At 46.0% G+C, this 13928-nt stretch overlaps 1 protein-coding gene across 7 annotated transcripts in view; it reads left to right on the plus strand.

The window, feature by feature from the left end:
• Positions 1–13928, plus strand: part of Mta3 (metastasis associated 1 family member 3) — a 121002-nt gene that overhangs the window by 45354 nt on the left and 61720 nt on the right. For all 7 annotated transcript variants that reach the window (XM_052186478.1, XM_052186481.1, XM_052186479.1 and 4 more), the window contains exons 5-6: positions 5959–6022; positions 7356–7473. In XM_052186478.1, the coding sequence (XP_052042438.1) occupies positions 5959–6022; positions 7356–7473 (182 nt within the window). The remainder of the gene's footprint in view (positions 1–5958; positions 6023–7355; positions 7474–13928) is intronic.

Consider the following 13928-nt stretch of genomic DNA (forward strand, 5'->3'; position numbering starts at 1 on the left):
AAATCCATTGTGACTGAAGTTATTCAGCATTGGTAAAGCATTTCATACCTACAGCAATAATGTTTGAAGGTAGAATTTTTCTTTAGGTGGCTCTCTATATGGAGGCTACTAAATAATTAAGCTCCTATAAATAAATAAAATGTTTTAAATACTCTGCAGAGCTGTAGTTAGTAGCTAGGGCTAGATGGGCAGCATCGATTGACACAGGCAGTGAAGAGTAGTCACGCCCAGTTTGGATGAATGCTTTTATAACCTGGAACCCAAAGCCGCAGCTGACAGATTAGCCCTTTTGTATGTTAAGATCACAGAAAACTGATAATCCTCCCACCTCTCAAAAATGGCACCTTCACATGTGATGTGTGTGTGGGAGTGATGTGGTCAATGAACAGGGTTCAGAAATAAAAATAAAAATGGATGCATGGATACATATCTCCCTCTTGCAGAGCCTATCAGTGTGCCTAGACTCTTCTGAAAGCTTCCCAAGACTCTTTGCTGGTGCAGAAGCAGTGGCGGCCGGGCCGTTGTGGGCCTCGTGGCAGCCCGTTATGACGCTGCTACGCTGTGTCCTTTCCTGGCACCCCCAGCCATGGGATGAACCCCGGGTCTCATGATTGCTAAGCATCACCATGCCTTGGTGGAGCCACACCTCGGCCATGCCACATTCAATGGAGGTTGGCCCCAGGTGGTTTCACATGCCAGACACGCCCTGTACACCCCGCTAGAGCCACAGACAGCCCTTTTGACACAGGTTCTTGCTGGAACTCACTCTGCAGCTTAGCAAGCCTTGAACTTAAGACAGGCTTTCTCTGTGAAGCCCTGGCTATCCTGGAGCACACTTTGCAGACCAGGCTGGCCTTGAACTCAAGAGATCTCCCTGCCTCCTGAGTTCTAGGATTAAGCAGTTTTGAACCTGTCTCAGCCCTTTAGGGTGGGTTTATAGGCCAGGATGCCCATTCTCTTCTGTGAATGCTTTAAAATTTCGGTTTATGTAATCCCTACCTAATGGATGTTTGGTTCATTTAGTTTGGTCTTTTCCTATTAAAAACAATACTGCAAAGAATATGTTTTACACAGGTCATGTGGGCTACATGGTTGTGAATACACATGCAAAATTTGTTGGGGTTCAGGAATCACATCAACCATACATACACCGATCTCAGGTACGCAAGAATAGCTTATGCATACTCCAAGACTCAAGGTTCAGGACTGAAAAAAGGACTCAGAGGTCTAACACAGGGAAGTGGCGTAACATTTTGGCTAACTAGAGCTTTAAGCTGATTGGTCCTGCGTCAAGTAAGAGGCATGGTGGACAGATGGTTAACAGGAATTTCAGAACATTGAGTTAACAGAGTACACGGGAGTCAGCCATGAATTTTTGGCTTATTAGTAGCATTTTTCAGTGTCACCTATAGATAATTACTTCTGGGAAGTAGAGTCTGAGAACCTGAACTTAATTCTACCTTAGGAGTAAAATGGACACTGAATACAAAATGGCTACCTTTAAAAGGTAGCAGGCCTCAACAAAATCGTGCCAACTACACAAGCTAATCAAGCTTTCTTTCTGTCCTTCCTGTGTCTTACTTCATATAAGTAATGTAACAGAACTCCAGTGTGAATTATTTAAATAGTTTTAAAGGTCTAATGAAGATAATTTTCTTCTTGCACATTACTTTAAGAATTATATTTTTATAATCTGTAAATAAAAATTTAATTAGCCAAAAGGATGACATCAGTGACTGTAAGTAATGCTTCAGGGTTCTGTGCGCACCTGGATTCACAGGCACTTAACCACATACAGACACACACACACACACACACACAATTTAAAGTTAAAAATAGTATTTTCATTTAAAAATAATTTCAGCATACTGAAGTTACTTAGTGCACCTAATTCTTAACATTAACAGTAGATTGGGGGCTTTTGGAAAATTCAGTGAGCAAGGAAATCACACTCCAGTTCATGTATGGGGTCCTTCCTTCAGTCCTTCCCTCCCTTTCCTTGTCGGGCCTCATGCACACTAAGTGGGTATTCTATAGCACAAGTTCATCCTCAATCTCTGATATGCCTTTCCTAAAAAAAATAATTAATTTTTTTGTTTGTTTTGGTTTTTTCAAGACAGAGTTTCTCTGTTTAGCCCTGGCTGTTCTGGAACTCACTCTGTAGACCAGGCTGGCCTTGAACTCAGAAATCCGCCTGCCTCTGCCTCCAGAGCGCTAGGATTACAGGAGTGCGCATTGCCGTCCGGCTCTGGGCCGCAGTTTCCTGACTCACCTAACCCACAACGGGTTCTCTTTCCTCCTGCACCTTTCTTCTCTTCCTGGTTCTCCTCCAACCCCAAGCCTGAGAAACCTAAGCTCCACCTCTGTCTCTTCTGCCCAGCTATTGGCTGTTGGCATCTTTATTCACCCATCAGAAATAACCTTAGAATCAGAAATAAGTAGTCTTGGAGGCCCAATATTAGCATTAGAATACAAGCAGCTTCAGGCCAACCCACTACACCCTGGAATGTGGCTGATAAACCCAGTGACCCTGCATTGGAGAGAACTGATGTTCCCTTTCTCAGAAGGCATTGATTGCAAATAGCTTCTTGGTTAAGGGTGGGGGCACCGTCTTAGTCAGGCTTCTATTGCTGCAAAGAGACACCAAGACCAACACAACTCTTATAAAGAAAACCATTTAATTGGGGCTGGGTTCAGAGAGCCCACTATCATCACGATGGGAGCATGCCTGTGTGCAGGCTGACTTGATGCTTGAGGAGCTAAGAGTTCTACATCTTGATCCAAAGGCAACAACGTCCTCTAACAAGACCACACCTTCTAATAGGGCCAAGCTTTCAAACACAGTAATCTATGGAGGACAAACCTATTGGAACCACGACTGATCCTGTTTCTCTTTCTCGGTGCTGGGATCTGTCTGGTTTGCAGCTGTGCAGGCCCTGTGCATGCTGTCAGTCTCTGACAGCCCCACTGTGTCGGGAAGATGCAGTGTCCAGGGCTCTTACCCACCACCTGTGGTTCTTGCCGTCCTGGGCCCTGGCAGTGAGGACCACTGATGAGCACACCGCACCTTAGGTTTGTCCGCACTTGGTGCAGAGGAGCACAGTCCGCCCTGTGCGCTGTTCTCTGTCCTCACGTTCTCCATGTCCTGATGTTAACATGATCTCTCTGTCACCTCACCTGGAAAGGACAATCTTCCTATACTTGGTTTGGAACCTCCTTTCCTCTTATGAAAGGGGACAGGGGTCTGGCGGAGGGCTTTGCTTCTGAGTCCTCTTTGATGGTTTTCTTTTTATGTTTGTTACCAAGTCTGTGTTCTTCACATGCCACCGACATGCTGGATTTCCCCTAATGCTGCTCGATGTTGTCTCTTATTTACAGAATCCACTGACACTGAGTCTAAACTTCAACCTTCTTTTCTTTTTAATTCCTTTTAACACTTAGACAACAGGTGATGTAGTTTCTTCCTGGTGCTGCTGTTTGTTTTGCTTTTGATGATACTGGGCTAGCCTTGAACCCTAGGTAACCAAGGATGACTGAACTTCCAGTGCTCCTGCTTCTGCCTCCCAAGTGACGGGTCTAGGCAGTCACTACCCCTCTCCTGTTTCCCGAGCGCTAGAGATCGGACCCAGGGCTTCTCACATAGTAGGCGAGGCCTCTTTCACCTTGGCCAGACCCACAGTTTCCCAAATTGCCTTCTCTTAATTTTTGTTAGTTAAAATTAAAGTATTCTGTTAAAGTATTACAACAGAAAATAAGTATCTAAATAGAATGTATAGAAGTATCTAGATTGTTTCTCTTCTTTGTCCCATTCTATTTTGTAATCTAGAAACCTACAAAATCACACCGTTGAATAAGCACTCTAAAATGTTTGGGATTATTAGCCCCCAACATGTAGAACAGTGGCTTTCAGTGAAGGATGGCCTCCCACAGAACATGAGATGGGCCCAGGTAGCTCTGTCTGCTACAGTTGGGTTCTGATGTTATCCAGGTTGCAGTTGCTGCCACCATAACTCAAGCCCAGCAACAAAGACACCAATTCCCCTGGCACTGGTGGTGCCAAGCCCGAGACACCTGATGGAGAGGTAGCAGCTGTGCGTGCGTGCGTGCGTGCGTGATATCTACACGTATCAGTGAAGTTTACCTGCTTAAGATCCTTCCTTTAGCTTTAACTTAATTTTTAAAAGAAATCACACACACACACACACACACACACACTTCCAAAGCAGTCGGCAGGGTTTCACACAGTGGCCCAGTGTGTTAGTTACTTTCCTGTTGCTGTGAAAAAATACCTCAATTAAGGTAACTTACAGGAGAAAGGCTTTCTTTGGGCTGTAGTTGCAGAGGGATAAGAGCCCCACCACGTCCGGGAGGCAGAGGAGCAGGCAGGGTAGGCGGAACAGGAAGCTGAGAGTTCACACCTACAGCTTCAAACAGGAAGCAGGGAGAGGGAACAGACAGAAGCTCTAATCTGAAGCCAGTCCCAGTACTGAGTTTCCCTCAGCAAGGCTGTCCCCCAAGTCTCCCCAAAGAGCACCACTAACTAGGAACCTGCTGTTCTGATGCCCGAGCCTTCGGGGCTCACCCAGAGGGCCTGGAACTCACTTCGAAGATTGGTGGCTTTAAGCCTGGGATCCATTCTTTATTTTTTGGGTTTTTTTTTTTTTTTCTCGAGATAGGGTTTCTCTGTATAGCCCTGGCTGTCCTGGAACTCATTCTGTAGACCAGGCTGGCCTCAAACTAAGAAATCTGCCTGCCTCTGCCTCCCAGAGTGCTGGGATTACAGTTGGGGTTCATTCTTAAGGGTCCCAGGTGTTAGGATTACAAGTGTGAGCCATTATTCCTGCTTCAAACAAATTTTAGGGAACTTTTAAAAAACAAACAGAACAAAACAAAACAAAAAAGGGGTCCTCCTACGCCATTTTCATTTATAAATTTTAAATTGTCTTACAATTGTTGTTGTTTTTTTGTTTGTTTTGTTTTTGAGACAGCCTACCACTCACCAGGGAGCTGCCTGCCTTTGCTTCCTGAGTGCTGGGAAGGAAGGTGTGCGTGGCCACACCCACTCAGAATTCGCTTTTGATCAGTATTTTAGCATTTTAGTTGTTGGGGTTTTTTTGGTTTTTTGTTTGTTTGTTTGTTTTTGTTTTTAATTGATGGTTTTCTTTTGACTAGTACTTCACCCTATAAGATGGTGGAGAATAATTTTCAAAATATTTGCCATCCATCCTTCCACCTTTTATAATTGAAGTTTTTCTGATAGCTAGCCTTTGAACAGAGAGAGTCTCAGCCTGGCATGGTGGTACACACCTTTAATCTCAGCCTTGAGAAGCAGAGGCAGGTCTGTATCTGAGTTCAAGGCCAGCCAGGGCTACATAGCGAGACCTGTCCCTCAGTCTGAAGTCACACTCGGTGCTCCACCCCAGGCTGTGTGAACTGTGCCTTGCCCGTTGCTCTGCGGAGTTACTTAAAGCTGAGGTTGCCTTTACAGGTTCCAGTAGTGGTGAGTTGGTTACGTCCTCACACGAATGCACATTGTTTCCAAGTTCTTGTGAAGAGGTCTGACTGTTATTGTCCAAGCTCATTTGTATGGGGATGACCGAAGACCCCTAGTGTATGATTTCCCGTCAGTGCTTTCACAGCTCGAGAGTCGCACTGTTAGCCTGAAGGGTTCACTGGCTTCCTTTCTTTTGTAGTGAATAATTAGGAAGAGCCTGTAAGGTGTCTTTTGTAATGATTTTCTGTCTAGTAACATGGCCAGAACTGGCTGGCCCCTAGATGCCTGTCACCGGGCATTATTGTTCAGGTCACAGGGGACCAGGGCTGTAAGCTGGTCTGAAGAGTCTCCACATGCCCCTTGCTGTCATCTGGACTGTCATCTCCACTCATGATCTGAATGTCCCTAGCTGGTACGTAACCACTGTGACTGTAACGTCTGTCATGTGTTCCTTTCTTTAACAGGGGGAAGTGCAGCGTGGCCCTGCTGAATGAGACAGAATCCGTATTGTCGTACCTTGACAAGGAGGTAATGTGCAGCCGTCCCCGCTTTGTGCTTCCTCTCCGTTACTTCATATGAAGCCTGCACCTTGGGCTTCCGTTTGTGCCAGCATGCCATTGTACCGTCAGGCAGAGGACACCGACCAGAGTGCGCTTGGGCATTAGCACTGTCCAAGCTAAAGGCAGAGTCAGTAAAAGCAGTGGCCTTTGTCACTTGCCAGTGAGAGGCTCAGGATAGAGATGTGGGGTTCATCTCTGAGTCTCATTCCTTTTCCCTGTGGCTCTTGGTAGTCTTGAATACACATTACAGCTGAGACGAGAAGGACAGAGTTATAATAACTAATTCACGGGATTGGCATAGTGAGATTCGCAAACCACATGGCTAGGACTAAGAGGTGGCTCCGGTTATGAGCACTGGGTGCTCTTGTAAAGGACCTGGGCTCAGTTCTCAGCACCCACTTGGTAGCTTACAACCACCTCTAAGCCCAGTTCCAGGGGATCTCATGCCCTTTCCTGTCCTGTGCGCTCCAGGACTGCGTGTTAATACACAGACATACGTGCAGGTGACCACTGATACACATAAGGTAAAAATAAACACATCTTAGAGAACACACACACACACACACACACATGTGAGCTCCACTCTTGGTATATTTAGTCAATATATGTGGCTTTGTGTTTGTTTGCTTACTTGTTTTTGAGACATTCCCACTATGTATGTATGTATGTATGTATGTATGTATGTATGTATGTGTGAATGCATGCATGTATGTATGAATGCATACATGAGCTCACAGAGATTTTCCTGCTTCTGTCTCCTGAGTGCTGGGACTAAAGATGTAACAATCACACCCCAGCTTGTTTTTGAAACAGGGTTTTGCTGTGTAGCTCAGACTGGCCTCAAAAGATCCTCCTGCCTCAGCCTCTTTTATAGTCAACCCTTCTAGCCTGGCAAAGCTCTGTTCTAGAGTAATTAATGGCTTTCTTTCATAGTAAGAAAAATTATAAAATTTTATATTCTTCCTTTTTTTTTTTTTTTTTTTTTTTTGGATTTTTGGTTTTTTTTTCTCGAGACAGGGTTTCTCTGTGTAGCCCTGGCTGTCCTGGAACTCACTCTGTAGACCAGGCTGGCCTCGAACTCAGAAATCCGTCTGCCTCTGCCTCCCAGAGTGCTGGGATTACAGGCGTGCGCCACCACCGCCCGGCTTATATTCTTCTTAAAGATTAATTTATTCACTAAAATGAATAAATTTTATATACTCAGAAGTTAAAGTTACATGTTTGTGATATTGCTTTGATTGCTTCACACAAGTAGACGGAGTTCATCTTACTTGGGCAGCTTTTGTCTTTTTGTTTTCCAGGACACCTTCTTCTACTCATTGGTGTATGACCCTTCAGTGAAAACATTACTGGCTGACAAAGGTGAAATCAGAGTGGGCCCAAAGTACCAAGCCGACATTCCAGACATGCTCCCAGAAGGTGAGTGCTCTGGGTTCAAGTCCTGGCAAACTGGTGTTCTGGAACACGAGGGCTCTTGGAAGCTCCGTGGAAGACAACATGTAACTGGACGGTTTAAAGTCCGAGCATCCCAATCTTAGCAGCATAATAAGCATAGAGAATAATCTACTTCCTGACTGCATGTTATTTTGTGTGTTGTGTGTGCATCCATATGTGTGTGTGAGTAGGTGTGCATATATGTGTGTGGTGTGTGCATGCATGTATGAGTGTGGGGGGGTGTGGTTCAGGTTTGTGTGTGAGTGTGGGGTGGGGCAGGCCAGTGGTCAGCGTTAGGCAGGATGTCTGTTGCCTTATCTTCTGAGACAGGGTCTTCAGCTGATCAGCTGAACTGGAGCCTGTTGACTTCTCTAGCCGCCTGGCCAGCGGGTGCAGGGATCACCCCGTTCTCCTGCTCAGTGCTGCATTACAGTCACACACAGCGAGCTGTCACCCCCTGAGCATCTCGCAGGCGCTATGGCTGTTTTTAACTTTTAGATTGTTAGCATTGTGCCAGGCATGGTGGCACGTGCATTTTTAGGTACAGAGGCAGGCTGATGATCTCTCTTAGTTTGAGGGTAGCCTGGTCTACATAGTGAGTTCCAGGCCAGCCTAGCCAAGGCTACATATATAGATCCTGCCTCGAAAAGCAACAGCAACAATAACAAAATTTAAAATCTTTGTTAGTGCTGTCGAACTTTGAATTAATGTGCCTTCCATATTCATTCATATTCTCCCTCTCCTCCTCTGGACCCCACCCCACCCCCACCCACCCTGAGGGTCAGGGCCTGATGTAGACATGGCAGTCTGTCAGCTGAGCTCTCTTCCCAGCCTCCTGTCTGAAGGCCATCTAGCTCAGGGGCAGTGGAATCCAGTGAGCAATTCCATTTTGGTCAGAATTTGGCTGATCTGTATAGTTCATGGAACTGAGAGGTTCACTGTTTTAAGTGTTGAAAGCCCTTTTGTTAGATTATCTTATATGTCTATGTGGATCATGTGAGTATATGTCACAATATATGGGTACCTGAGACATCCAGAGAAGGCATAGGATCCCCTGGAACTGAAGTTACAGATGATTTTGTGAGCTTTCTGATAAAGATCCTGGGAACTAACTCAGGTTCTCTAAAAGAGCAGGAAATGTTCTTAACCACTGAGCCATCTCTACCCCAAATTAAGCAGATCTTCCTAGAGAGGGATACTTTATTTTTATTTTTATTTTTTGCTTATTTTTTAAATTATTACTGGTTAGCTTTATTTCCGTGTATTTATCATTTACAAAACAATACCACATTTGTAGATCTTAGAGAAAAATGCCATCTAAAATTTTTTGTTCCTCAAGCCAGCCTGGTCCACAGAGCAAGGTTTAGGTCAGACAGAGCATACAGAGAAACCCTGTCTCAAAAAAAAAAAAAAAAACAAAAAAAACAATAACAACAACAGCAAAAGGCCTGGCCTTGCTGGGTGGTGGTGCGTGCTTTTAATTCTAGCACTCAGGCAGGCAGATCTCTGAATTCCAGGCCAGCCTGTAAAAAAAACAAAAACACAGAACAAAACAAAACATTTATTTCATTGTGTGTGTCTTAGTCAGGGTTTCTATTCCTGCACAAACATCATGCCAAGAAGCAAGTTGGGGAGGAAAGGGTTTATTGAGCTTACACTTTCACACTGCTGTTCATCACTAAAGGAAGTCAGGACTGGAACTCAAGCAGGTCAGGAAGCAGGAGCTGATGCAGAGGCCATGGAGGGATGTTTCTTACTGGCTTGCTTCCCCTGGCTTGCTCAGCCTGCTCCCTTATAGAACCCAAGAATACTAGCCCAGGGTTGGCACGGCCCACAAGGGGCCCTAGGGATTCAGCTTGTAAGGCGTGGCAGCCTGTGCCTTTCCCTGCTAAGGAACTGCACTGGCCTGACATGTCGTTTTAAAAAACCACTAATGAAGAAGTCATTTGGATTCTTCTTGCAACCTCAGCTGCAGTCTCAGTATTTCTTGGCACCTGTGATTGGGCAGCCAACTAGATGCGTGGTTTAAAGAACCTTTTGAATTAGCATCTGTCAGGGGAAAGGAGCTTAAGCATTGACAGTAGATATGTAAAGCCATGAACATGAGCCAGGTGAGGCCGTGTGCTTGTAAACCCGGCCCGTGTGAGGAGGTAGAGGCAAGAGAGTACTTGAGTTTTGTCCTGGACTACATGGCAAGACTATGTCTTGAAAAATAAAAAGCAACCGACAAACAACAAAACCAAAACACGGGGGTGGGTGGGGGTGGGTGGGGGGGTGGGGGTGGGATGGCCACCACACTTGAAGCTGTGTGTGGGTGGCTGAGTACCTGCTCTCAGTGCAAGTAAACAGTAGAAACTGTTATATTTGAGAACAAGTGTTTAGGACTTGGTGCAATTCAAGCTTACTAAAGCCGCTGACAGTCTCGGGCGGGTGCCTTTGACCAGTGTCCAGATTGCAATTTGCGTTGGCATGGGAGGCAGACCTGGAATAATATCTCGGGTAGGAGGCAGCAGCAGCTTGCCAGAATCTGATACAGGCTTGCTTTATTGTGACCAAGTCAGGATGGAGTCTAGAAGATCCGGTGTGGTGTTTCAGGATCCACTTATGGCTTATTATCCCTTAACAAAACAAACACCCGAGAGCTGAAACAACAAGGATGTAGCTTGTAAGGGAAGATAAAGATCAGACACAAATACTTCATTAAGTTGAGACCACCTCGTGTGAGTTTTCCATAGAACAACATGTCGTGTGGGAAATTTAAAATTACTATTTAAATGCATTATAAAACTAGAATTTTAAGAAAAGTCTATTCTCTATATGAAATTTTTAGTTGTTAAATGGTTAAACTCAGACTTAGATTACGTGGCTAATAGGTCTTAAATTATAATCTTGGGAAACAGTTCAACATGTCTCATTTAACCTTTTCTTTTTCTTTAAACAAAGCGTTTGTGGATGGTGGTGGTGGTGGTGGTGGTGCACCCCTTTAATCCCAGTACCAGCGAGGCAGAAGTGGGCAGAGACAGGCAGAGGCTGGCAAACCTCTGAATTCGAGAGCAGCCAGGGCCACACAGAGAAATCCTGTCTCGAAAAAACAAAAAGAGAAAAAAAAAAGGCCACGTGGCTGTGTCGTCCGAGCTGTGATAAGTGCGTGACGTACCTGTCAGCACTGGAGGGTGAATTTCAGAGGGGATCTGTTTTGAGGGCTAAAGAATTAATTTGTGCACATTTTGTTACGTGTTTTAAAAACAAGATTGGTTCACCTGTGGTCATGGAATAGAAAAATGCTAGCAGATGAGTGGGAACAGTGTCTGTCCCTTCAGGATTCCTGCAATGCTCAGAGACACACAGAAGAGCCTATGCAAGAACTGAGGAATTCCAGAGGCGCTCCTCCATCCTCACCCCCCAACCCCCTCACCCCCAACTCCGCCTCCCCACAGTCCTCCAGGAGACTGGTTTTATGGCTTCCAAATCTGCGATGCAGGAGCCATATTGGAAGCTTACCTTCTAGATAAGCAGTGCTGTTTGCAAAAGGGAAAACACTCCTGCACCTTGAATTTGGTTTTTAATTCTACTGAAACTCTGCCGGAATGGGCATCTCAGTGGAGGCCACAGCTCAAGGTTTAAAGGGCGAAGATCAACCGGCCTTTGGCTCCGTGCACAGGCCAGAGGAGCCATCATTTTGTCCCTTACAGGTTTTTCACTTGACTGCTCTCAGAATAAGTTCCCCGGGTTTTGAAAGTTCTATCCATTTTTCCCCATAAGCAGGGTTATTTTCTTCTCTCCCCCTTTCTTTGATGATTGAACGTGGGGCCTCACACGTGCTAGACAAGAGCTCAGCCAATGAGCTACACCCCCAGCCCAGCCGTGTTGTTGGCCAGGGCTAATTTTGTAGGACGCAGATCTCTCAACACTGCTAGAAATTGATGGGCTTAAATAGGAATCTCATGCTGGGAACAGGAGAAAGCTGAATCCTGTGCCAGCTCAGAGCCCCAGGCTCCAGGAGAGGCATCGCAGCTTGTGTTGGTTTGTTTTTTGAGCAGGGTCTCAGCAGTGCTGACCTGGAACTCACTGAGATCTGCCTGCCCTGCCTGCCCTGCCTGCCTCTGCCTGCCTCTGCCTGCCTCTGCCTGCCTCTGCCTGCCCTGCCTGCCTCTGCCTGCCTCTGCCTGCCTCTGCTTGCCTGTGCCTGCCCTGCCTGCCTCTGCCTGCCTCTGCCTGCCTCTGCCTGCCCTGCCTGCCTCTGCTTGCCTGTGCCTGCCCTGCCTGCCTCTGCCTGCCCTGCCTGCCTCTGCCTGCCTCTGCCTGCCCTGCCTGCCTCTGCCTGCCCTGCCTGCCTCTGCCTGCCTCTGCCTGCCCTGCCTGCCTCTGCTTGCCTGTGCCTGCCCTGCCTGCCTCTGCCTGCCCTGCCTGCCTCTGCCTGCCTCTGCCTGCCTCTGCCTGCCCTGCCTGCCCTGCCTGCCCCTGCCTGCCCCTGCCTGCCTCTGCCTGCCCTGCCTGCCTCTGCCTGCCTCTGCCTGCCTCTGCCTGCCTCTGCCTGCCCTGCCTGCCCTGCCTGCTTCTGCCTGCCTCTGCCTGCCTCTGCCTGCCTCTGCCTGCCCTGCCTGCCTCTGCCTGCCTCTGCCTGCCCTGCCTGCCCTGCCTGCTTCTGCCTGCCTCTGCCTGCCTCTGCCTGCCTCTGCCTGCCCTGCCTGCCTCTGCCTGCTCCTGCCTGCCCTGCCTGCCCTGCCTGCCCGGTGCCAGGTGCCATCAAGCTCAGCCTCACACAGTTTTAACTTTCAGGAGAGAAGGAGCAGAGTCAGCAATGGGCAGGCAGGGCCATGCCTTGACCACACCTTGGTCAAAGTGCTTAGCTACACTTAGCTGCTTAATCTAGTCTCCCATGTCAGGGCCATGAAGATGGGCTTGGAGGGGAGCTGGTCTCTGCCCTTCCTCCTAGCATGGTCACACTGGATAATATTCTCCCTTTAAGTTTAACTGTAAGCAGATATACATTGCAGACGTGTAGAACATTAATTCTCAACAACAGGACAAGTTTGTCCCCTAGGGAACATTAGGCAATGTATAAACATTTTTGTCGTATTGTTGAAGGAAGTAGGTGATGATATTCTACAGGCACACCCTAGGTACAGTCCACGGATGCTGCTAAACATGGGAGAATGCACAGAGTGTATTCAGCTCTAAGTGTCAAGTGTTGTCTTAGGGTTCTGTTGCTGTGAAGAGACACCATAGCCCCTTATAAAGGAAACCATTTAACTGGGGCTGGCTTACAGTTTCAGAGGCTCAGTCCATTATCATCATGGTGGGGAGTGGTATGGTGCTGGAGGAGTTTTCCGTCGTTTCCCACAGGTAGCAGGGCCTCTCCCATGGCCAAGCATCCAAACGCACGAGTCTTTAGGGGCTAACTTGAGAAAGCCTGCTATAATGGCTTCTTGGGACTTGTGTTTAGTTAGTGTCAGTTAAATTTTCAAATATATATTACTATATGCCTTAGTATTTTTCTGTGTTATATGATACAGGATCTCAAGTAGCTTAGGTTGGATTCTTCCTGCCTTTATCTCCCAAGTGCTGGTAAAACCACTAAGCCTGGTTTTATGTGGTATTGGGGATTGAACATGCTTTAGGCATGCTGGCAAGTGTGTAACCAGCCAGGCTTTGTCCCCAGTCCCTGCTTTCCGACTTTCATCAACTGTCCTTGTGGTGTTGGGGAATGAAATTGGACTCAACACTGTAGCTTGCTGTTACACTGTGTTAGAACCCACTCAAAATTAGTTCTATTTCTTATTAGCATAATACAGTTTGAATTGTGGATTAATAAAATAATTTATCTGCTTCCAAAATTAAGTTCTTATAAATTTATACTATGAGAGAGTTGTGCAAAAGTGCTATCAGAAAGACTTAAGACTTCACCATTTATTCAGATCATCTTTGCTTGGAAGTTCTAATAATTACATAAATATACTGTCAATGTTATTTGTATTTCTTATTTTTATTGTCACAACAAATGTAATTTTTTTCTCATATTACATTTTCTTTGGAATTCCACTGAGCTTTTTATATTCATATTTATGATGCCATTCTAGTAACTTATTATTCCTTTGATTCATATCTCAGTATATCAGCTAGAGCTTTTCGAGCAATATTCAACAAAAATGGTGATAAATGGCCTCCTTGAGTGTTTCTGATTTAAATATAACATAAAAAATGTCAGACAGTGGCAGCTGGTACAACTAAGATGAATTTTATTTAGGAAGCAGATATTTCCAGCTGTCCAGGAAAGGGCTTCTAGGATGTATAATACATTTTGGTCCTTCTACACAGGAGTATAGCTAGGGTTTATAAGGAATATACTGAAGAAGTAATTTATGTTCCCAAAAATCTTCAAATGGTTAGAGGATCTGGGCTGTGTAAGAACATTTCTGGATCTACATTTCTCCAACTTT

The sequence above is a fragment of the Apodemus sylvaticus genome, chromosome 6 (assembly GCF_947179515.1).
Source record: "Apodemus sylvaticus chromosome 6, mApoSyl1.1, whole genome shotgun sequence".
Classification (NCBI taxonomy): Eukaryota; Metazoa; Chordata; class Mammalia; order Rodentia; family Muridae; genus Apodemus; species Apodemus sylvaticus.